General features: G+C 38.1%; 1 protein-coding gene and 1 pseudogene across 2 annotated transcripts; both read right to left on the bottom strand.

The window, feature by feature from the left end:
* Positions 1–374: 374 nt before the first annotated feature.
* On the bottom strand, positions 375–9200 carry LOC148723724 (allene oxide synthase-lipoxygenase protein-like; annotated as a pseudogene). Its single transcript, XR_015992069.1, has 10 exons — positions 9075–9200; positions 8722–8724; positions 7067–7491; positions 6208–6396; positions 4678–5156; positions 4305–4571; positions 3243–3736; positions 2494–2721; positions 1878–2199; positions 375–1340 (listed from the first exon to the last, which is right to left on the bottom strand). The product of XR_015992069.1 is annotated as an allene oxide synthase-lipoxygenase protein-like (transcript).
* Positions 9201–16091: 6891 nt separating this feature from the next.
* Positions 16092–17666, bottom strand: LOC111347101 (adenosine receptor A3-like). Its single transcript, XM_022954361.2, has one exon. The coding sequence runs from the start codon at positions 17399–17401 to the stop codon at positions 16472–16474; it is 930 nt and encodes a 309-aa protein (XP_022810096.2). The 5' UTR covers positions 17402–17666; the 3' UTR covers positions 16092–16471.
* Between the last annotated feature and the right edge of the window lie 5105 nt (positions 17667–22771).

Below are 22771 nucleotides of genomic sequence, written 5' to 3'. Positions count from 1 at the left end.
AAATTACTTCAAAACGATCCAGAGACAAGCACTATCTTTTCGCAGCCTCCGCTCATTTCATTCAAACGCGACAAAAACTTAGGCAATTTTTTGGTCAGAAGTTCTTTTCAGACTAATGAGCAACCAGGCACTTTTAAATGCGCTCGTGCACGATGCAAAACGTGTCCTTTCATTCACAACACTGATAAAATATGGGGACCTAAACGATCCATTAAGACCACCGATCACTTCACGTGCACCTCCGCTAATGTAATCTATTGCATAACTTGCACTTATTGCAAAAAGATATACATCGGCGAAACAGGCAGAAGATTAGGTGACCGATTCCGAGAACACCTTCGAGACGTGGAAAGGAATGACAAGGACACATCTAAACCAGTCGCTTGACATTTTAATTTACCTAATCATTATAAGCAACATATGGCAATCTGCGGTCTTTCCTTGCACTTAGGTGGCACGGAAAGCCGTAAAAATCTTGAACAAAAGCTCATCTTTCAAACCGGCAGTCTCAATCCCACAGGGATCAATGAACGCTTTTCATTCCACTAATTTATTCATGTTTTTCTCGTTGCCATGCACCCACCAATAACGTAGCTCCATTTTCTGCCTTTAAAAGCACACACAACCCACAATTCCTCTATTCGCTCCGACGAAGGGCTAACGCTCGAAACGTCAGCTTTTGTAATCATTACGGTGGCCAATTTACCATTTCAACTTTGTTGATATATCCAAATTATTTCGTTACTCCCACCGACGCAGCCCCAAACAGTTTCTTTCGAAACTATCAGCCTTTATTCATTTGTTTCCATAAGTGTTTCTATAAGTGTTTCTACAAGTGAAATAAGAGTTTGGACTCGAAACAGACAACTAAGCCGAAAAATGACAACAACATGGTTGATATATTATCTTACCCCAAAATTTGTTTAAAAAAAGTAGAAGAATAAGTATGATGTCCGAAAAAACCTCTTCTCTCTCTCCCTGTGTAAAAGTAAGCAGCTTTTTCTTTGCGTTCCGCCAAGCTCTTCAAAAACAGAACACGACCCCAGACTGTTTGAGAATCAAGCGAGAGTGCATAGTAAACTCAGTATCGAGAATCACCTGCTGGATACTGTTGGTTGAAAATATAATTGAAAAAAAAAAAATAAAAACAGAAAAAAAAGTTAAATGGCAACGCTGTTGGAAACTTTTTCCGGTAGCAGCCAAGGATAGGGAAACTCAAGAGATGCGTTGCGTTCCTTGATTGCATCAGATATCCGCGGAAGGGAAGACTGGAAACGAAAAATAGCACTCTCCACTTCTTTCCCCATCAACAAGCTCTGAGAATAGTCTCCAATGAAACGCTGAAAAAACAAAAAGAACCACGTAAAATAATTCAGAATTGCTAATATTAATAGTGCATCTAGCCAAACAACACCCACGCACTCAAGTACTGGGAAGAAAGACGAAGTCCGACCGAGGGCAATCACACAGTTCGAGTAATGTTATCCCAAGTGCAATCATTATTTTTGTAACCATTAACATTTAGTATTATCATCAACAGCATACACTAGAATTATTGCATTTTCACCCTCTGACTCGTACCCTTAAATTCTTCCTAACTGGTTCTGACTTTACACATACATGCCTTTCTCATAAAACCAGAACACATAGTCTCTAACTCATTTTCAGCCATTCTCGTTAGAGTGTACACAGTGGCAACGTGCCAACCAGTTTGATAGTGGCTGGGTAATGTATCCATGATGGTCTTCAGAGTTACTTCATTCTTTCTCATTGGTGGTGGAAGACGCATTTCAGGCGGAACATTCGGAACAAAGCCGGATTTACATTAGAATTTATTCATTGCTGATAAGTATTGTTCACATATATCTAAAGCTTACCTGTAGAAATAATTAGGCAACTCTTCAGTGTCTTCCACGCCTCCTTTTTTCAACATGTCTGGCAAAGAGAGCATCTCAAACTTGAAATTCTTGTAGGTCTTTTCCAGTAGCTGAAAATGCCCTCCACCACCTATACTCAGAGTTTTGTCGACAATTCCTCCTTTTGCAATCAATTCGTTTCTTCCAATGGTGTTGATGGCCATTACAGAACAAAGATGAGGAAAGAGAAGCTAAAAGATAGGGTGAATAGACGGCAATTGCCGCCATGAGGCAACAGCAAACGCTTCCATCAGCAAATGAGTTTTTGTTAGATGAGTCCCATCTGTGAAAAACAGTGAACAAAGTCAAGGCTATTTCAATTGGATGCGTTATATCCTCAGTTTCATGGGATCTTTGCTCAATGGGAAGGCATTTGGGGAAGAAATCTCTTTTTTTATTCTCATAAAGGATTCCTCTTGCAGTGAAATATATGTATTTAGAAATAAAGCTATTGGAAGGATTGTAGCTTACTTGGTCGTGCTGGTTAGACGGCGTAACTTCAAGATCGGATGGCGACTATTAATCTAACCGACCTCAATTTCCAAGATTGCAGTCGATTAAGCATTCTGCTACTGACCTGATGTACTTAATGGTCTGCATTTCGGAACCACATTTTCGCAAGGAGCCAGTCATTTTCGCTGGGTTCTTGAATAAGTTGAATCGCGATAGGCACCAGGTCTCCTGAATTCTTGACATAAAAGAGACATAGAGGCTCAGCTGCGTAGTAAGATTTGGAGTTGGTTTCCTCGCCATTGCGTTTAATTCCCCTGAGTTCCTGGTAATCAACAATGTAGACGTGTCCTGCCTGATTAAAAGAGACAGATGTTAGTCTCTGCTATTATATAATGTCAGCCTGAGTTGGCGATTAAATTTCCAGGTCTAACACGGTCAGCTGCATTACAAAAGTTAACTGACGTGTAACTTGAATCAAGTCACTGGGCATCAACTGAAATAGCCAGCGAGACAGGTAAAAAACATTTTGAATAGGCTTTATTCGATAATTGTGATATAGTTTGGACTTCTTTTCCTAAAGAAGAAGACGGATTAAATTAAAGAGTTTTCTGATCTATATGGAAAGTTTTGTTCAACAAGGGGGGTTTGTTTACCAATATAGAAAACAGACTGCTCAATCTTGATTAATATAAACGTTCATATTAAAATGCAGATGACTCAGCACCGTCTATAATGGTGATTAACGGAAATCTTTTGAGGCCTTATCATGGATATCAGAATAGAAACTTTCTTTCTTTGTAGTGGGATTGTTTGTTAGCTGTTTTGTTTGTTTGTTGTTTTATTTGTGGTTTGTTTCCTTTGCGTTCTTCTAACCTTAATTTCATCAACTAACGTCATTCCTCGGTCGAGAAACGTTGCAACCATTTCTTCTGAAACAGGGAAGTTGGTTGGGAGCTCGTCACATCGTTCAATAACTCATGGATTGCAGCCGTTAAGGAACTGGTAGCCAAACATTCTATCTTCCATCCAGAGATCATTTTGAGAAATTTTAAGTGTATCTCCTGTCCACCCAGTGAAGACTCTCTGAAAGTTTTCAAAGCTGTCCCAGCTAACGAAAATACTGCGCAGATAAGAAAGCCCAAGATTAATCATTCCATGAAGACGGCCATGATGAAATGAACGTGATTCTTCGTCAGAAAACTGTGCATCTCTTGGGGGATCACCATGTGTAGGAGCATGTATAAAACCTGGCAGATAGTTGACACCAGGTGGAAGACTTCCCCAAAGGTATTGTTCTTTACTTTCCTCTTTCTCAAGAATACGTTGGTTCTTTACCACTTCTGGTTGATCTTCGAAAGGAAGGATGGCTGTACAATCGTTGAATAGGTTTGTTAGGGAGATAAGAGATACTAACCCAGAGGTATCTCAATAGCCATCACAATAAAAATGCCTAAGGATATTATCTACGACAGCCGATAAAATATTCAAGCTGACAAGAATTAACAGGGTGTCAAAACGTGGACAGATACATCCGTAGTAAGAAGTAATGCAATTACTCTTACGCTTCTCTCTTGCTTTCTAAACTTCCCGCGTGCATCCATAATTTGATATAGGCACGCTAAACACTCGAGTGGTGAGGCAAACATTTATATTTTTTTTCGAGAATAAGAGGTTACAGTTTTTTAAAACTAATTCAGAATTTGACGGCCGGAACCGCAGTGACCTACGATATCAGATCGTTGACCGCATTATCACTTAAGAATAACTTCTCAGCGTGGTGCGAAATTTAAAATAGACTAAAAAAAGTTATCATGGGTCATGGGGATAAGTTCTCTCAGTTATATTCTCTTGGTGAGTATTCTCTTGAAATGCATTTGCGATCATTTGGAGGTAAGCTCATCTAGAATTCTACTTCGAGCTGAGAAATTGAGCTACCCTTTCCTTGAAAAACAGTCATATCGGAAACCACCCAGCGAAAACAGGGAAATTCAAAAGGGTCCTTTTGCTCAGAGCTCGTCACGGTGATCTTGTTAACAAACCAATGCGGATGCTTGTGCCGCGAATATGCAATGTCATTGTGAAGATGGATCATCAATATCTCTCCAACATCCATAGCTTGCAAGGTGTACTCGTCCTTGTGTCCAGCTTCAAAGTCATCGGACTAAGAGGACAGAGGAAGATTTTGAGTTTTTCCTTTAGTTCCTTAAGAAAACGCGCCAGCAATAACAAAAGAAAAACGTTTGAAAACATGTCTGAACGCAACAGAAATAACTTAAGGAATGTCAGAATATCTTTTGGGTGTAAATACCTGTCAGCGATATCGAAACGTTGGCATCCTTTCCTGCCCTTAGGCTTTCACCAGTTTCCACGCGTATCCTGTACGTGGCCACGTGGTCTGGTTTTATGTTTGCCTTCCTACATGATCGTACTGTCTGCGTCCTTTGGTATACCTCTTTCCGGATATGAGTCATACAGTTAGAGTGCTGGGTACCTCGCGCTTGTAGAAGGTAGATGGAACTCGGTAGGTTTCCGGCATTAAATCTTAATGCCTCGTTGGCTTGAGGGGATAGGATGGTAGTTAATATGGCATCAGCTATTTCCAACCAGGGATGTGTATTTTCGTCCCAGTATTGCCCGATATCAAGGATGCTCGGAGGATCGTCTGAGCGTACTTCGTGGAGAGTCAGTTGAAGCTTGTACTTAACTGATCCACGAGATATTCTCGTCTTGAACTCTTCTTTCAAATATTCCTTTGACCTAGTTTCAGTTGGAAGTCTTTCGTGCTCCCTTTAAACAAATATAACAAGAACACTCAGCAGAAGGCTAACTCAACTGATTGCGATGGATTGGAAGAAACCCAATTCCTTTTTAAACAGGTTGCACGACGTTAAGCCCTCGTTGATAATTTGTATAAAGGTATTCTAAAGACATGAAATGATGGTAATACTTTAGTTGTTGTGGTACCATTTCGCATTGCTAGTGCAAGGAACGTGAAAAAAAGAAAAAAAAGAAAAAACACCATACAACAATTATTTCGATTTTGCATGGTTAAGATGAGATATGATGATTTATTTGACGTCAAATACACGGAGAGCGGTCTCCAAATCTCTCTAGTCTGATGCTCATGATATAAGTGTTGAAAAGCTAAAATATAAGAACTGTAAATTATAAAAAGCTAATTAACAATTATTCCACGAGTGCGCGTTGGATATGAGATGATAGATAGCCAACGAGGCGCATAGCGCCGAGTTGGCTATAATAATCTCATATCCAACAAGCGCGAGTGGAATAATTGTTTTATTAAAAACTCCCCCAAGAAATTATTATTTTGCAAGAAAAAACCGGATTTTTATCTCCCTTTTTGATTTGAAGCTGACGCATACGCTTGCCATATTTGTAGTTTATGGTATATTGGCTCATGTACCAGAATGGCTAAGCCAATAAAAAAGTCTTGAATTGCATTATCCAATGATCCAGTTTTTAATAATAAAGAATATTAAATAGAAATAAGATCATATATTTTATATATTTGTATAATTAATATATAAAGGCTAAAGGTAATTGTGATATAGAAATAGAATAAATAAAGTGATAACATGTGTACTCATTAAGTCCATGAACATATGAATATGAATAAGATAAGATATTGGTTGTTTAATTGCAGAGAGGGTGGGGGGGGGGGGGGTTGTTCTCTCACAATGGTAATAAAGGGAGATGTATTTGAGGTGGTGCGGAAACTTTGTTTTAGAAATAAGGTAGGGAAAATTAGAACATAAAGTGACTGGTTTGTAGCGTACAAGCCAGTCAGAGATGTCTTTAAGTAATCATACCAGCTTACGAGGCCTTTCTTTGCTCATCTTTTGACAGCAAACCAGTTTCTATCGACCCATCAGCTGGTTTCAGACGGATTCTAACGTAACGTTCAATGCTGTCAAAAGCCTTAAGGCCATAGATAGTCTCGGAGTAGTATCGCTGGTCGTAATACGAGTTTGGTGCACGGCGCAGACCGTCTATATTGCTGGCAAATCTGAAATTTACCAAGGAGGATGAAAACAATTAAAAGGATCAATAAGTATGGTATTCATTTATAAATAACTAGTGGTTAGCATTGTGGGCTTTAAGAAAATTTTCAGAAGTTCAAAATGTCCCTTGTCAAGGATTCCCAAATTCGAGTTCTTTTTTCCAGTCATGAGAGAGCACCTCGTTTAAAAGTTAGGTTTGCCTGGCTATGCACTTGTTTAAATCTTGCGGCTGTTTAAGGTGGCTGGATATTGTTTTCCTAAGCGCCGACCAGCCACATCACTTCAGAGCGTTCAAAAATAAACTCTCCCCTTTGCTGTCGAACAATTTTTACACATGGGGGAAAAACGTCGTTAATTTGCTATAATTATATATATTTTTTAAGATTATCTGTGATGTATTACCTACTCAACAAGTGCATGGCAACATGGGCCTTAATTTGTTATGGTGACGTAATCTATGTTTCGGCCCTCCATTAGATCGTTTACTAAGAAGCAATAAAGATGTTTGTATAACTCAGCGCATTATACAATTGTTATTTCTTCATTTTGTATTGATCTATATAGGCAAGTACTTGTTTATTTACTTGCATTTTTGTTTATTTGTTTCCGATGTACTATCTACATAATTTATACTTGGGGAATGTATCCAGCAGTGCTCTCTATAGTGCAACTTACCGAACAGGATTATGTAGATACAACTCTTCCACATTACCACTTCGATAGGATTCCAGTGCATCAGAAATCGTCTGTATATTTGATAAGACGGCTGGCCGCCCAGTTGACATGATAATATCGAGAGGGCTGTCTTCTTTGTCACTATCAGCAAATCGTATCGAGGCACCCCGAAAATCTAACATCGCGTCATCTTTACCTTTCAGAGATGCGTGGCGAAGACAGACGCGAAAAGATTTACTAGGTGTAAGGAACTCACAAGGAGGGAATTTTGGCTCGGACACAACCGTCCCAATCCCCAGAGCTGCGATACCATTGGGATGCGTTGGACGCATACCGCTGAACAGAGCGATCGCACCAAAGATGAATTTGAGTTTGTCCTTTTCAATGCCAAGTTTAATTCCATCGGAGATACTTGTTGGTAGAATCTGATACGAAAAAAGAAAATTTTACGAAATAAAAATTTAATCATAATGGTCTCGTTCATGGATGATTTGTTTTACTTATATGATATTCAAATATTTTCTATGTGGAACTACACTTTTGCCATCATGTATAGTGCCTGAGCTACTCTTACCACAAGGAAAAGGAAATTCAGAAACTAAAGAAGCAATGAAAAAATATATTTTTCTTTTTTTAATGTGTTTTGGAAGTACTATCTAGTTACTAAAGACCCAATGGGGCCGATAGCCCCGGTGTTATTGGGTGACTCCAGTATAAACTGGGTGACTAAAGCACGTGTGTTAGGCTTGACTGTCGACCACAAGTTAACATAGGATGAACATTTAATGGATGTTAAGAAGAATTTTGCTAGCAAACTAGACCTGTTAAAACGATCTAGATTCTTGCCAAAAAGCGTTTTGAGAGATTTCTACTTAAAGGTTATTTTGCCCTCTGTTAAATACGGACTAGTACTGTGAGGAGCGTGTTGTAACTCAAATTTACTTGATTCAATTGAAAGACTTCTTTGTAGAGCATCTCGATCATTTTTAACTTGCCAAGAGACACGCCTTCAAAAGAGGTGCTGGCCTATGATCGGTGGCCCACGATTTATTTATATTATAAAATAGACATTCTTAAGATTTTTTTAAAGCACAAAACGGTAGCTTGCCTGAATTGCGATGCATGCTGTCTAATAATATTTACATAGAAAGGAGTAATGGATACTCACTACGGGGTGGAGACTGCTTATCAGTACCAAGATTCGAAACTAGATTTATGGAGGCACCGTTCTGTGGAATACGATTTGTCTCAATGAGAACAGAACATCGCATCTGAGCAACAAAGATCGATATCTGATAAGAACAAAAGATTACTTCAAGGATTTTAAATTCGAGACTACCTCCGCCTCGACAACGCGGCGTAGAAATGCAGATTTTATATATAACGATTATTTATGAACATTTTAGTGATATTTTACCCATTCAGTAATGATTTTATCTCGTAATAAATAAATTTAATGTAGAATCGCATCATTGAGTAAAATCTCGCATTCTGATTGGTTAACGAAGTGAGGTATTCAGCGCGGAATTGCGAGTTGAAAACGAGGCTAAGCGAAATTGTTTCGCATCTACGTCACTAAGCACAACAACTATCGTCAAATTGCTACAAAGTTTGGTTTCTAAGTCAATTCAAAATTTTTTCAAAACCGTTCTCACCTTCTAAAGAGCAAAAACAAACAAAGCGTTTTCAAAGTGAGCCTGAGGTTCTTCCTTGTTTTGAACTGAACTTCAAATTCTTGGAGAAGCATGAAAAACCTCTTTCGCTTGCGACAACCCAAAAGCGAGAAAATCCTGTGAACACGGCCCAGAAAAACTAATCTCCGAGCTAACAGGTCACGTCAGCCCGGGCTCAATATCCATATTCAGCCATAATCTTTTAGAAAAACAACAAAGGATGTCAAGTAAGTTGGCTGGGTTTTCAGTCGTACCACTACGACTGTCACAGCTGCCAACGCTAGCGACGGTCCACGCACTAAAGCTTTGCGAGAAATTTATGTCAACAGCCTTACACTTTCATCAGTAGTTGACAATAACACAACATCGATGAATAACGGCATTGATGATCTAGCAGTAAGAGTTCTAGGTGGATTGTTCACCAATGCAACCTTCAACAACTCTCCAGTGAATATCTCCATCAACTTTCGGTCGAATGCTCATCCCAACGATTCAGCTAATGGCACCTGTAGTGAATTTCTACAAATAAAAAGATTAACGTTTTTGGACTTTTCATGAAACACTTGTTTGTTTTTAAAGGAATAAAGTATCGATCAATACACGTATTTACACTTCAAGGCACTTACCTCGTATTAATCGCGAAGTTATTGCACTTGAAATCAATACTGATCGCTTGCACACTTCATTTCTCTCAGTTTGCCACTAAAAGAGGTAAAAGGTGTAAATTACTTTCCTTCTCGAGCAAATTATTTGAAATTTTGAAAAAAGATGTTAACGATAAACGGCTTGTAAATTCAGTGAAATACCACTATTATCCTTAAATAGTGTGAAGCTTGTTTAAAAGCTTCGAAAATTAATGTAAAACTGAATCAAGCACGAGGTGCAAATAAAATTTTCCAAGGTTAAAAGGTGTACTGTTACGTACTGCATGATAAGACAGCCGTACTGAATTCAACCTCGTTGTTTATTGCATCCCAAGATGCTTATGGTATTTTCGTGATAGCATACATGACATGTCCCTTTTTTTTTTTTTTTGAAATAAACAATGAAACTACCGTGACAAACTGTAAACAACAGCATGCAATAAAATAAAGAACGCTTAATCAAAAAGTAAGATCGTTCACTTAAAGTTTGTAACAAAAGTCACAGCTCATAGTCTTTCAGGTGTTTCGGTTGCTTGACCACCCGACCTGACCGGGTACGAATTTCTGCTGGTGGACCATGATCTGTAGTTGCTCCTGGTCCACAAGGTTTGCTTTGAATATCCGTTGGAGTAAGAAGAGTAGCTTTCTCAGGTTGTGTGATCGGTGCTGCATTAGTCTCTTTGTTCTTTACTTGTGAAACTCTTGTGCGAAGATGGCGTCGATTTCTTCGGTAAACTTTACCATTAGGTGTCTGAACTATGTACGACCACGGTGTGTGATTCTTGTTTACGACAGTAGCTTCGATCCATTCATTCTCGTGGTGCATGGACACCTTGCTACCTGGATTTAAGGGGGGAAACTCTTTTCTACCGTTTTGGTCATGATAGGACTTCTCTCTCTCCTTTCTCTTTTGAAAGTGTTGCTGAATCGCTTGTGATCGTGGGGGTTTAAGCAAATCAACCATTATTGGTAGGGAAGTTTTTAATCTTCTACCCATGAGTAGCTGAGCAGGTGATAGGTTTATACCATCCAAAGAAGTGTTTCTATAGTTCAGCAATGCCTTGTAAGGATCTTGTGCTTTCTTGAGGAGATTTTTGATGGTCTGAAGTGCCCTTTCAGCTTCGCCATTTGCTTGAGGGAAGTGAGGACTTGATGTAGTATGGACAAAACCATAACTCTTACTGAAATCAGAAAATGCTGAACTGGCATAGTGGGGTCCATTGTCACTGATAAGCTCATCAGGTATCCTATGCCGAGCAAATTGACTCTTCAGATGACAGATGATATTGCCACTGGTTAAGTTGTCAAACTTAGCAAGTTCAATCCACTTTGAATAGTAATCTACACACAGTATGTAATGAATCCCATTATACTCAAACAGGTCAGTTCCAACTTTCGACCACATTCTGTCTGGGAGGTCTATAATTATCATTGGTTCTCTTGTTTGAGCTTTCTGGAACCGGGCACACAAGGAACACTGTGACACGTTCTCTTCAATTTGAGATGACATCCCTGGCCAAAATAGTATGTCTCGGGCTCACTGCTTGCATTTCACAATGCCTTGGTGTGACTTGTGAATGAGCTCTAACATTTCTTTTCTCTTACTCTGAGGAACAATAGCTTCTGTGCTTTGAATAACAACCCATCGATTTCTGAGATTTCATCTCTGTACGACCAATACTCGCGGACAGTTAATGGTAGCTCCGCTTTGTGACAAGGCCATCCACTTCAAACAACTGTGCTTAAGGCTTGCAGGATTGGATCAGCTGTAGTAGCTTGCTGGAATTCACTGTACCTTTCTTGTGAGATGGGAAGGTGCGCTGTAAGCTGAACTTCATTTACTTCTAGATCTGGGATGAGGTTTTCTTTAGTCTCTTCCAAGTATGCTCTACTTAGTGCATCTGCAACAGAGAGTTCAGATCCTGGTACATATTTCACTTTCAAATCTCTGTTGTCACTTAGCGCCGTGTTAACTTTGTATTTTGGAGAAATTCTAATCCTACTCCTGACACCATGTTACGTACTGCATGATAAGACAGCCATACCGTGTTCAACCTTGTGGTTTATTGCATCCCATGATGCTTATGGTATATTCGTGATAGAATACATGACATGTACGACTAACCTTGCTTTCTATTCGCTAACATAATGACACTTCTGACAGTTTGCTTTGAAATGGCTTCCTAGAGCGCGCGCTCGGGATACAAACAAACATTAATATTGCCGATTTAATTTCTTGTTTTCTTATTTTCATTCAGTTATGAGATTCAAGGAAAATTCATTACCTGACTCGTGAATTCCGCGTTAAATTGCACTTGAAAACCGATATCGCACTCATCGCTTCGCGATTCGTGCGATATATCGGTTTTCGCGTGCAATTTAGCGCGGAATTCCCTCGTCAGGTAATGAATTTTCGTAAATAATTCGTAATGCACTAGTTACTAATCTTGTTAATATTTTGACATTTTATTCACATTAGGATTTATTTTTTTAATTAGAAATACACGACGCCACAAGCTTGTAGCTTTAAATTTTTATCGTGTTTAAATAAAGGTCATCCATCCCTCCATCCACTTAACTATGCTTTGGAAGCACGCACCACGTAGATGCACCATCAGAGGAAAATAAAATTGATTTTAAAAATATTGCAGAATTAATACTAATTTTTCCATGATGAGTTGAATGTTTAACATGTCATTAGAAGTACGCTGCTTGTAAAGCTTTGAAACTCAGTGTTCTTACGGTATCTGCCTCCTTCATCTTTCTTTCAAAGTCCTTTTCCTCTTTGATTTCCTTGTAAATTTCATAGCCATGGTTTTTCCCTGAAATATATTATAAGGATGTAAGAAGGGTCTGTGTTTTATTTTGTAAGGTGTTTATCAACCACATTCTTGATGTAACTAACGTCATTTCTAGCTAGCTAATTAGCCATGAATTTTAAATAAACTTTTTAAGGGTGGTTCACGCCGGTTTCGCCACATGACGAGTTCGCTACGTTGAGTTTGCTACATGCTGCGTATGTACAGGCCGAGTTCGCTACCTCAACTAACTGAACGCGAATTGAATAGGTAGCGAACTCGAAATTGTGGGTAACGAATAATGATGTAGCGAACTCTATAGGCAGCGAAAGCGGCTGTTACCTTTGAGGTAAACAACTCCCTTTAGCTTTCTGAAATATAAGGAGATAGTTCCGGATAATAAAATGAGAAGAATTGTTCGATTGTTAGACACTCTAAAGCCTTTCGCTTCCCAGCCGAATGTTCATTTCTCGGGTAGCATCTGAGCCTCGCTGCATTTTCTCCGAAAAACAATTTGCAGTAACAAAGCCTAGTTGCCTGACTTTTATTGAAATTGAAAAAAAAAAAAAAATTCATTTTTGCGAAGAATTTGTTTCCATACAAAGTTCACATACTTACATTCCATTGTGTATCCTAGTTAAGAGTAGACAATGAAAACAACAGTCACAAACCCAAACGCAGGCAAACTCTTTAAGGGTCTCGCTTAACTGAGCACAGTTCGCAAATTCAAGATGCTGGCAATTTAGCTTCGTGACCTGGGATGTAAATTGAGCTCACTATCTATTTCTTTTTACTCCGTAACTAGACCTATATTGTTTCATTAGGGCCTTTTTTTATCATTTCAATGCCGCTTTATCGCTATCTCGCCTAATAGATCGATGTGCAGATATCGATAGCAGTACTGTGCCCGTTTTTGCTCGTTTTTCGCACTAAGCGCAGTTCAGTAAAGTGCCGCCGTTTTCGGCTCCGACCTTTCGTTTCATTTTCATATTGGGGCAGCGGTAAACAAACTGACTAAGAAGCATTGGATTAAGAAGATTAGACCTAAAACTCTGCCAAAATACCCTGTGTTGAGCGTGTCCGCTTAATCATGATACTGTTAAAATTTATGCCGTTCAAAGAGGACAAAAGAAATTTCAAAGAGAGCTCTCCCTTTTCAAAGACGAAACCATCTTCGGCTGTTTTTTATTTGTTTGTTTTCTTTTGCTTGTTTTTTACTTATGTTTTATAGCGGCTTTGTAATAGAGATATTGTGAAAGATGACTCAAATGTATATACTAAGACGTGTGATATATACAAATAAATAAAGAATTAATGTGTCTCGTGGAGTTCATGTCATGTTGGATGTAAAGGTGCGAGTATTGTTCATAGAGGCATCGATTCCTCATTTAAGTGCCCCCCCCCCCAAAAAAAAAAAATGCATCATTCACTTTATGTTAGGTATTGCTGTGTATCGTTATGTGGCACCAATATAGCAAATATCACCTTTTATTACTTTAGTTTTAGACAGAGCCGATAAGTTCATAAGAAAAATTTTTTTGTCCCTCAGTTATTCATACAGCACAACAACAAATTAAGTTTGAGCGAAGTTATTGTCAGAAACCTTTCCTGTATCGTTTCAAGAATACTAAATCACATTTAAGTGAAATGTATATGATGCAATATTGCTTTGTAGGGAACATGACGGTGACATATAGACACATTAGGCCGTGAATATGGAATACATTACCCAAACACTTGGCATGTCCTTAAAAGGAACTTGATTAGTCGCAAGTGACGAGCGTAGCGATCGGTCTGTGGATGACAAGGGTATGGTAGGGTTATAGGAATTAATGGAAGGCACATGAACCCCCTTAGATGTCTTGTAGATATCTTACGTTATCATCCAATTAGATATTGGAAGATAACGCCTGAGGATGAAATTTTTTCCTCTGGAATTCACAGATGTACAAAGAGTCTTCGCTTATCGGCCAAACGTCCATTTCTCCGACAATATTTCAGTACCACAGTAATATCCTCAGATGCACAATTTAACATACATGTAAGAAAGCCAAAGGGAATTGAAAATCAATAACAACGGCAAACAGAGACAAAAACGAAAAAACAAGATATTTACTTTAGGATGTTTGCCCGACTCACTCTCGGAAATTTCATTTATGAAAGAAATTTTTTCCGAAGAAAAGTGCACATAGTTTCTACTTCGTATCCTTCTTTTATCCCCGGGGGGGGGGGGGGGGGGAGGGCAGATATAACAAGTTACTTCAACAAGTTTAAAATGCTCCCCTAACCTAAAATTGTTGCTAGTCTGGCGTGAAATTATCATATATTTGCAAGTCAAGCTTGGGTAAAAAATTTGATACTTAATGCTCTATTATAATTGAAATGAAGTTATTGTTGATCAATTTATCACGAACGTCATAAATGTCGCAGTGTTTTTTTTTTTCTTGATGAAGTATGAAAAAACTCACGTAGCTAGGTGCTGTCCAAAGGCTGGCAATGGTTTTGATCAAAGCAAAACTTTTCTCGTAATACCTAATAGCTACAATGGTAACTGTCGTTTTCGAACAGTATTCTCAAAATTACCTGTCTTGAAATGACGATCTGTCTATCGTTGAAGACTCTACTTGCTTTTTATCAATCCACGGGTCCCCTTCAATATAACTTTGGTGCAACCAACCAATTCCTTTGGGATTACTCTAATTCATAACGGTGAACATGCTATTTCGAGGTGGCGGTTTGTAAAAACAATATTAATTTTCCATCTTCCTCCTTAAATCTGTAACTTTGAGATTTAGTTCTACGAGTACGAACGTCGTTAATTCTAAGAATATATTTAGTTTTTGCTACAATCTTGAACCGATTTTTGGTAAACATTTCCTCTTTAAACACTAAACATTTAAACATTTATTCTTTGATGAGGGTCTCAATGGGGTTACTCGTTAGCTGTAAAAGAGCCAAATCATTGAGCCGTTCTGCGCAAAAATTGACGTATGTTTAGCATTAGTCGTAATAAAGAATTGTTCCATACTTTGCGTGCGTATATCGAGTTATGGATGCACGCGGGAACTTCGGAGAGCCCGAGAAAAGCGTAAGAGTTGCTAAAAACACAGCTAAGCGCACCTTGCGCTCTTTAAACTACCTGAGTGCATTTATAGCGCGATATGACCTGAACCAATTCTTCTATAACATAGCATGCAGACACAATTTGTGTGCGGAAAAAAATTCAAGTTTATTACAGTTGTGTAGGGTTTACCAGGTAATCGTATTCTACCCAAAAACTATGAATAAATAACATGGCAAAAATAACCAGGGAATATTTCGTGAGCAAATTTTTCGCTGCTCAGAAGCGAAAACGAACGAATTTCTCGCATGTTCAGGACCGCGTATAGCAGATTGAGCATGCTTAAATCGTTGTTCAGTAGAATTCACCGGTAGAAAATTGTGTAGATTTGTGTAAACTGAAAATTTTAAAAATTCTGAAATTATGCGTTTTTAAAATTAAAATATTCTATTGAACAATACTTTTAGGGAATATCAACACTCAGAAATGATATCAAATGTTCGAAAAACGAAGCTCTCAGACTTGCAAATTTATTGCATTTACAAGACCCGTGTGGTAGATTATCTCTGCTTGAATTTTTGTTTACTGGAATTTCCGACCAGCAAATCGCGAGGCTTAATGTTTAAAATTCAGAAAACGGTACAATTTCAACTCAAAATCTTTCATTGAACATAAGAAAAAACTTCATTTGATACATAAGGACACTTAAAAATGCTATTCACTGTTCTACTGAAAAGCCCATAGGGTCGGAAAGCAAGTCAGAAAACTTAGTTTTCGCATCGCGTTTGGGGAATGATGTATCGTCAACTCAAAAATTAATTTCGTCGCTCGAAAGAGCCGCTTGCTTACTGTTTTTCGAAACGAGTTTTATTTGACTTCAAAAAACTCGCCATATATACCAGTTCTGTACACCAACCAACTATCAAAGGCACACATTTTAAAAATGATAGCAAGATGCGTGGTTTTATGAAAGAGACCCACTAGTATTTGTTCACATGTGTCGCTATATCAATCGTTGCTTTCTTTAGCGGCATGAGAAATTTAAATCTGAATAGCTCTTCTCTTAATGACGAAACATGTAAGAACACTTAGATAAGGTATAAACGAAGACGAGAAAAATAAGTAATTCTATATATAGTCTATGTAGTGTACGAAGGATGCTTTTCGGCGTTTTTATAATACACGAAATATATATTTAAGACAGCTAGTAAGAGAACTTCGACTCAAGCCTAAGAAATTCTTAAGCAAAGTATTCCGCGATACGTTTTCTTGATTGCAGTCCTGAATCCTGGAAGACGCATACTGTACATTATGGGGTTTATGGATGAATTTGAAAGCATAAGTGTTGCAGAAAACTCGAAGGCTAATATGTTAGTTTTGCTCGAATATTTTAAGATGTTGTTGAGGACGGTAATTACACAAAATGGAAGATAGCAGAGTAAAAACATGAAGAAAACATAAAGTGTGTTTATGGCAGACCTTCGTAAACGCTTTGAACGAAAGTTTTCAAACCGCGACATCTGTGACTCCATTTGGTCTTGAATTTGCACCTTATGCCTCTTAACAACTTGATATACTTTTACATATACGAAAAAAGTGACGAGAAGGGACACAGATACAACAGTTGCAGCAAAAGTCGAGTAAACACGAAATCCCTTTAGCCAAACAAGGCTAAGGAGAAAGTTAATTAACCACAAAGCCATCTGCATAATAACAACTCTTTTTTCCGTCACCAGTAGTCGATATCGAAGGTGCAGTTTAATCGCCAAATATCTATCCAGCCCAATGATTGTGATATAAAGGAGCGAAATACCACTTAGAAAGGAAGTCGCTATGCTGTAAGCTGCCAAAACCGAACAAGGAGGAACTCTGTTCTTGTAAACGGAAAATAAAACAAATATGTATAGTGGATGGACGATGGATCCTACTCCAAGATCAGTCAAGGTCAAACCAAAAATAAGATAATTTGAGATTGATCGCAAGGAGGGCACATAGACGAAGCTGAGAAGAATCGAAGCATTTCCCAAAACTGCGGTGAACGTGAGAACGATGTTTGCCAAAATATTGAACGCTAAAGGCGCATTTTGTTCACCAATAAGTATCATAATAGGTGTCTCAATGAAACATCGAGGTCGAGTTTCGTTTGAAGACTGACCCATTAGCAATCTTTATGGAGGAGGACAGACCTGCTCGGCTTGACTCACTAAATGTCTCTCTTTTTGCCTCCGCGGAGAAAAATTAGAGGCCACAAATTTTTGAATGAATTTTGCAGATGTTCCCCTCTCGTAATAAGTAGAAAAAATAGTGATATATGAAAAAGCACCTGTTGTGATAGAAGTCTCGAAAATAATTGGTAACGGCCAAAAAGAAATTAAAAAAAATTAAAATGTTAATGCTGAGATCTATCAATGACATCTATCATGCTAGAAAAAAGTGGAAAAACACTGACTGATCAACCGCTGTTCTGACTATTTTCCTTGCTTATAATTATACAATCTTTCATTTCGATAAGAAATAATTTGTTGCCTCTCCACGAAAAAGTAAATTTTTGCAAAAAAAATTACTGAAAACATTAAAAAAATACATGTATTATTTCGAAACACCATTACCGTTGAAGTTAAGAAAATTTATTGAAATAATTACACGACAGACCTACTTAACAGGTAAGTCGGCCAAAAATTGTCATTTATTTCTTTATTAATCTGGCTGCTGACGAAAATTTGTGGCATAAAGAAAATTTTGATTTTTGGCTTAAACTGCGTTCGATTTCTTTGTTGTACCGTAAGAATCGCATCGTACTTGAGAATCGTAGGTGTATGACAAAAAGCTTCAAGAAAATATCAGTAAGTGACAGTTTCAAAAAAGAAACAAACAAAGAGCAATTGAGTGCCCTAAAAATTTCATATTCCTTATCCAAGTTAAGATGAAGCCGTTTTGATATTTTAATCGTAGATGGCACAAGTAAGACAAGTACAAGATCAACGTAAATAGCAAGTGAGATGACAATGTAAATTTCTCTTTTTCAAGATAAAATGTGCTTAAAAAGTATCATAAATTTAAATTAGAAGCATGTACACATGTACACTTAGTATCCTGCAATGCAAATAAATTATATGGCCTCTAGAGAGGAAAAAATCAATTATTGTGCTAACATGAGCATGCAAAGAGGTGCTGTGTGTTCAATTAAAAACTGTGCACAATAACTCCGATTAGGTTTTACTTCGCAGATGTATAGTGCTTTTTGCGATCGCTGATTGGCTACTTTTAAAGAGACAGGCGAGTATTATACACCACCGAGCAGCCGAAAAGAGAAAATCGCAAGTCAAGAGTTTAATCTCGGACAATTTTGGGTATATTGACAGAAATAAACTCCTTCTTTTGGTTTCTGTGTAATATTTACTAAAGTAGTTTAAAACCTTAGTGTTGGTGAAAGTTGTGGGTATTTACCTCGCTGCTTAGAAGCTCGGTAAATATCCATCCTCCCCATTCATTATCATCTCCACTTCGGTGAATAATTGTTAACTATGGCTGGATGAAATATCTCAATGATAAATCCTATCGAAACTAAGACAGTCAATCTGAGGGTCTGCATTGATAGGAACGTTTCAACTGGGTAAAAACAAAACAGTTACAATTTCACAGTCGTGAACTTTCGGTTAGAAAAAAAACTGATATTTCAGTCGTCGAGCAAAGAGATATGACAAATTTGACTGTATTTGTTTCGAATATTTGCTGAGAACTAGTCACGTCCAGAACACCTGTCAAATATTATTGGAGCTCTGTATCTTTATTTTCATTTTGCAAGCTAAGATTTCATATGGAGGGCAGCTCAGAGTGAGCAAACCAGTGATCAGAACGAGTAGAGTAGAATATGCCACCGCTTATCCCTTTCTGGTTTTCCATTCTTAACAATAATTTCCCTCGTACATTTTTTACTCGTTCAAGGTTTTCCTTAATGTTATCAATCTGAAATAGAGCATCGGCAAAATCGGAAGCATCTACAGCTTGTTAGCTGTAGAATATCTAGCTTTTACACAACAGAGAGTAACCCTGCGAAGTAGACCGCGGTGAAGCTGGTCTTGCAAGCAAAACTGGATTGACTATCTCTCTTCCTGGAAGAAATGTTTAAGGGAAATACAGAAAAACGCACTAATTCTTACAAAAGCCATCTATAGACATTACTCTATCCTTATTCAATTAATGCTCCTTGCAATTGATTTGAAGCTATTTGGTAACTTTTTCCCAAACTAAGTTCAGTTAAAATAAAGATTACTTGTTGATACCGAGATCATTGACCGGACATAGGTAACTTCCGGGGGGTACTGCCTTATAAGGGCTTAATGGGGACGTGCGGCCAGGCAGGGTATGTTTTTCGAGATTTTTCTCTTAAACAGGGTATCGAATTTATCATTTTTTGTCTTAATCAGGGTATCGATTTATCAATTTTTGTCTTAAACAGAATATCTTTTCTTGGAAGATAAACAGCAAAATTTTTACAAGCTCTAATTTTAATTAATTTTGAATTCCGTTGATTTTGGTTTTGATACCAGGCACATTAAATGTCTTAAACAGGGTATCAAAAATCGGAATTCTGTCTTAAACAGGGTAGGAAAATCAGCGATATTTGTCTTCAATATGGTCAGGGTATGAGGGGCCGCGCCGCACCTCCCCACCCAGGAATACATCGAGAACCCCCCGGGGTAACTTCAATGCTTACATTCCTCTTCACTATATAAGACCATAGTTCATATTACGAAGATCGTAGAAAACGAATAACGGATAGCTAATAGCATATTTATTTTGTTTTAGGTTCCCAGTTAAGGAAAGACAGCTTTTTACCAACGTATCCCTAATTGACCTAGTTTTTGTCTTAACTATGATGCAAAGGAGGTTGTGACAAAGAGCATTAGTGAGCAAGGAACATTTTTAACAGAGGACAATGACTACATCTTCAGAATTATTCAATTATTTCGAGTACGGTCGGACGGATGTGGTAATCTCGCAATTTGATTTCTTGGATAATATATTGCTGCGATGTACTTAATGAGCCATAAACTGAGATAAATAAGCATCAATTTCAGTTGCACTGACGCACTAAACTAAAACAGTATATAAAACTGATGTTCCCATCCGCACAATCTTGATTATGGAGCAAGTGAATTGCATCAAATGGGTGTTTCTAATCATCTTGACCATTATTGCCCGGAAAGTAGTTCGAAAAAGTAGTCCAAAGTTCGTGCAGCTTGGATAAATGACCCTCAAGGGATAATTTTGTACAACACCTTTTTGTCCGCAAATGGATCAAGATGTCGAGGTAAACGAGTTTTCAACAGGGAACTTTTAACACTATCAAATTACCATAATAGAGGCCCACATTCGTTCCAATTCAAAAGGATGGCCGATATAAAATCGAAGTGAAATGTTGATTGGCTGTCTGCAACAACGAGTGTAAAGTTTGATATCGTTGGAAGCTTACTTTTGAGTCGCAACAAGTTATTCTTAGTGTTGTAAGTCTGGGTACAACGCTTTTTTTTTTGGTGAATTCAGTCTCTAATGAGAGAGTAGCCAAGTTAAAAACGGAAGAAAAACATTAAAAAAAGTTAATAAGATGTTTCTGATAGAGGAAGGCTGATTTTGATTTAAATGGGGACTCAAGTAGACAATAAATGACGACATGCTTAAATGTTGTCGTTTTTACTTCAGCATGTAGGAATCGTTGCAATGCAAGGGTGCACGTGGAATGCATCTTGAGAGTAATTACACTCAATCTTGCTTAGGCATTTTCGTAGGAACAGTCATAGAAAGTTCGCAATGACATATCTTGAAAAGTTAAAGCAAAAGACGTATATCTTTTTCACAGTTTTTCTTTGCTCAAGGTATTCATATTCCACATTGATTAGGAGGCTGTTTTATAATATTACGAACTATTTGAAGCTTGCTCAATTTTTCTTTTTGCATCAACCTTTTGATTGCTTTATCTGATCCCCAGCAGTCGCACGCTTAATAAGCTGGAGTAGAGAGAGCCATCTGTTTGAATTCGTGTAGATCCTTTTGTTTTTGAATAGTCCTGTAAATATGCAAATGAATTTTGCCATCCGTGATAAACTCACAATCTTAAAGAGCAAACTTGCGGGTTAGTGCATGTACCTCGTCAACATTTTGGGCCTTTTTGATCTCTAAAACTGAGCATACTTCTGTAAGTGAGAATACATGCCCCTCAATGAATAGAAAAGAGAGCCACCGTATTGACAGCGGATAGAGGCTCATCATTTTGAATAGTTCCTTGAGAGCAGCAAGCGGAGTCTAAATAGAAAAGGTTGGCCGGTGATGCAACTAACTTGTTTGTCATGGGACATCGTGAGAGAGGGGCTCCAAAGAAAAGGTTCAAGGACAGCCTAAAGAAGTCACTCAGCACCTACAACATCGATCAGAAAGAGTGGTCTGACCTGGCTACAGACCATGCTATCTGGCGCCACACATTCAACCAAGCCACTGCTCAATTTGAGAAGGATAGACGTGAGGTACTTAAAGACAAGCGCCAGAGGAGGAAAGCCCGCGCCACCTCCACCTTCACTCCTAATACCACCTTTCTCTGGGGATACTGCCCGTGGATCTGCCTTTCCCGCATCGGTCTGTTCAGCCACGAACGTGCCTGCAGCCGATGTCAACGTGGACAAACTTTCTAATATTCGCTCGCGAAGTCAAGCCAACATGTGTACTCTGCATGTCAATGATGATATTGGTGTGAAAAGTTTGCTTTCAAGCCTCGAAGATTCATTTTTAGGCTGGAATATCTGGTGGTGAAATCTCCTGTCTGATAGGTGAGTCTAATGCGTGGTACCAGAATATTACAATTGTAAAGAAGAGTTTTCAGGAGGTAACTCATGATTTAAAAGCGTTTTGGTTTCCTTTTGGCTGTAGATCGGGTGATTTCTACATTTTCTTTTTCTTTTTTAATGTTCTATTTTTTGTCGAAACATAAACTTAGCATCAAATTTGTAACTTTGTCGAAGCTTTCATGCAATAGGTAAATTCTCCACCGGACGAAGGAATTCCACATAAATTTCATGTAAAATCGGAAAACTTCACTCCTCTGGTTTAATGACTACACATGGATCGGTAACAATCGAACATTCGCGAGAAGGATTTTATTTTACCCCTACAAAAATGGAACATGAAACACCAATTTGGGAGGACATTTAGTTTGCTATGATATCAATAACAATAATGAATGCCTCTTGGCATTTGGCAAACAACTCGAATCCAAAATCTACAAATATTTGAAGAATTGGCGCCCTAAAATTCATGGTTTTACTAAACGTTGCAAACTTACCAAGAGTTAGGCCAGGTTAAGACGTCATGCTTCTGCCCTGCCTAACTTAATTGCGATTAGGTCCGTCTTTAGCAAGAAATGTTGCAAAATTTAATCGTTATTCTGAGTTCGAAGACAAAAATACGCAATAGATGGTTTGTAACCAATCTCTAGAGACACAGGTAACAATGGTGAAAATAACAAGTGCTGGTGGACG

The sequence above is a fragment of the Stylophora pistillata genome, chromosome 9 (assembly GCF_964205215.1).
Source record: "Stylophora pistillata chromosome 9, jaStyPist1.2, whole genome shotgun sequence".
Taxonomy (NCBI): domain Eukaryota; kingdom Metazoa; phylum Cnidaria; class Anthozoa; order Scleractinia; family Pocilloporidae; genus Stylophora; species Stylophora pistillata.
The sequence above is the reverse complement of the archived record's forward strand: the minus strand, read 5'-3'. Positions and strand labels throughout refer to the sequence as shown.

Excerpts from the sequence above, each read along its gene's own strand:
- LOC111347101 (XM_022954361.2), bottom strand. The coding sequence starts at position 17,401 with ATGGGTCAGTCTTCAAACGAAACTCGACCTCGATGTTTCATTGAGACA.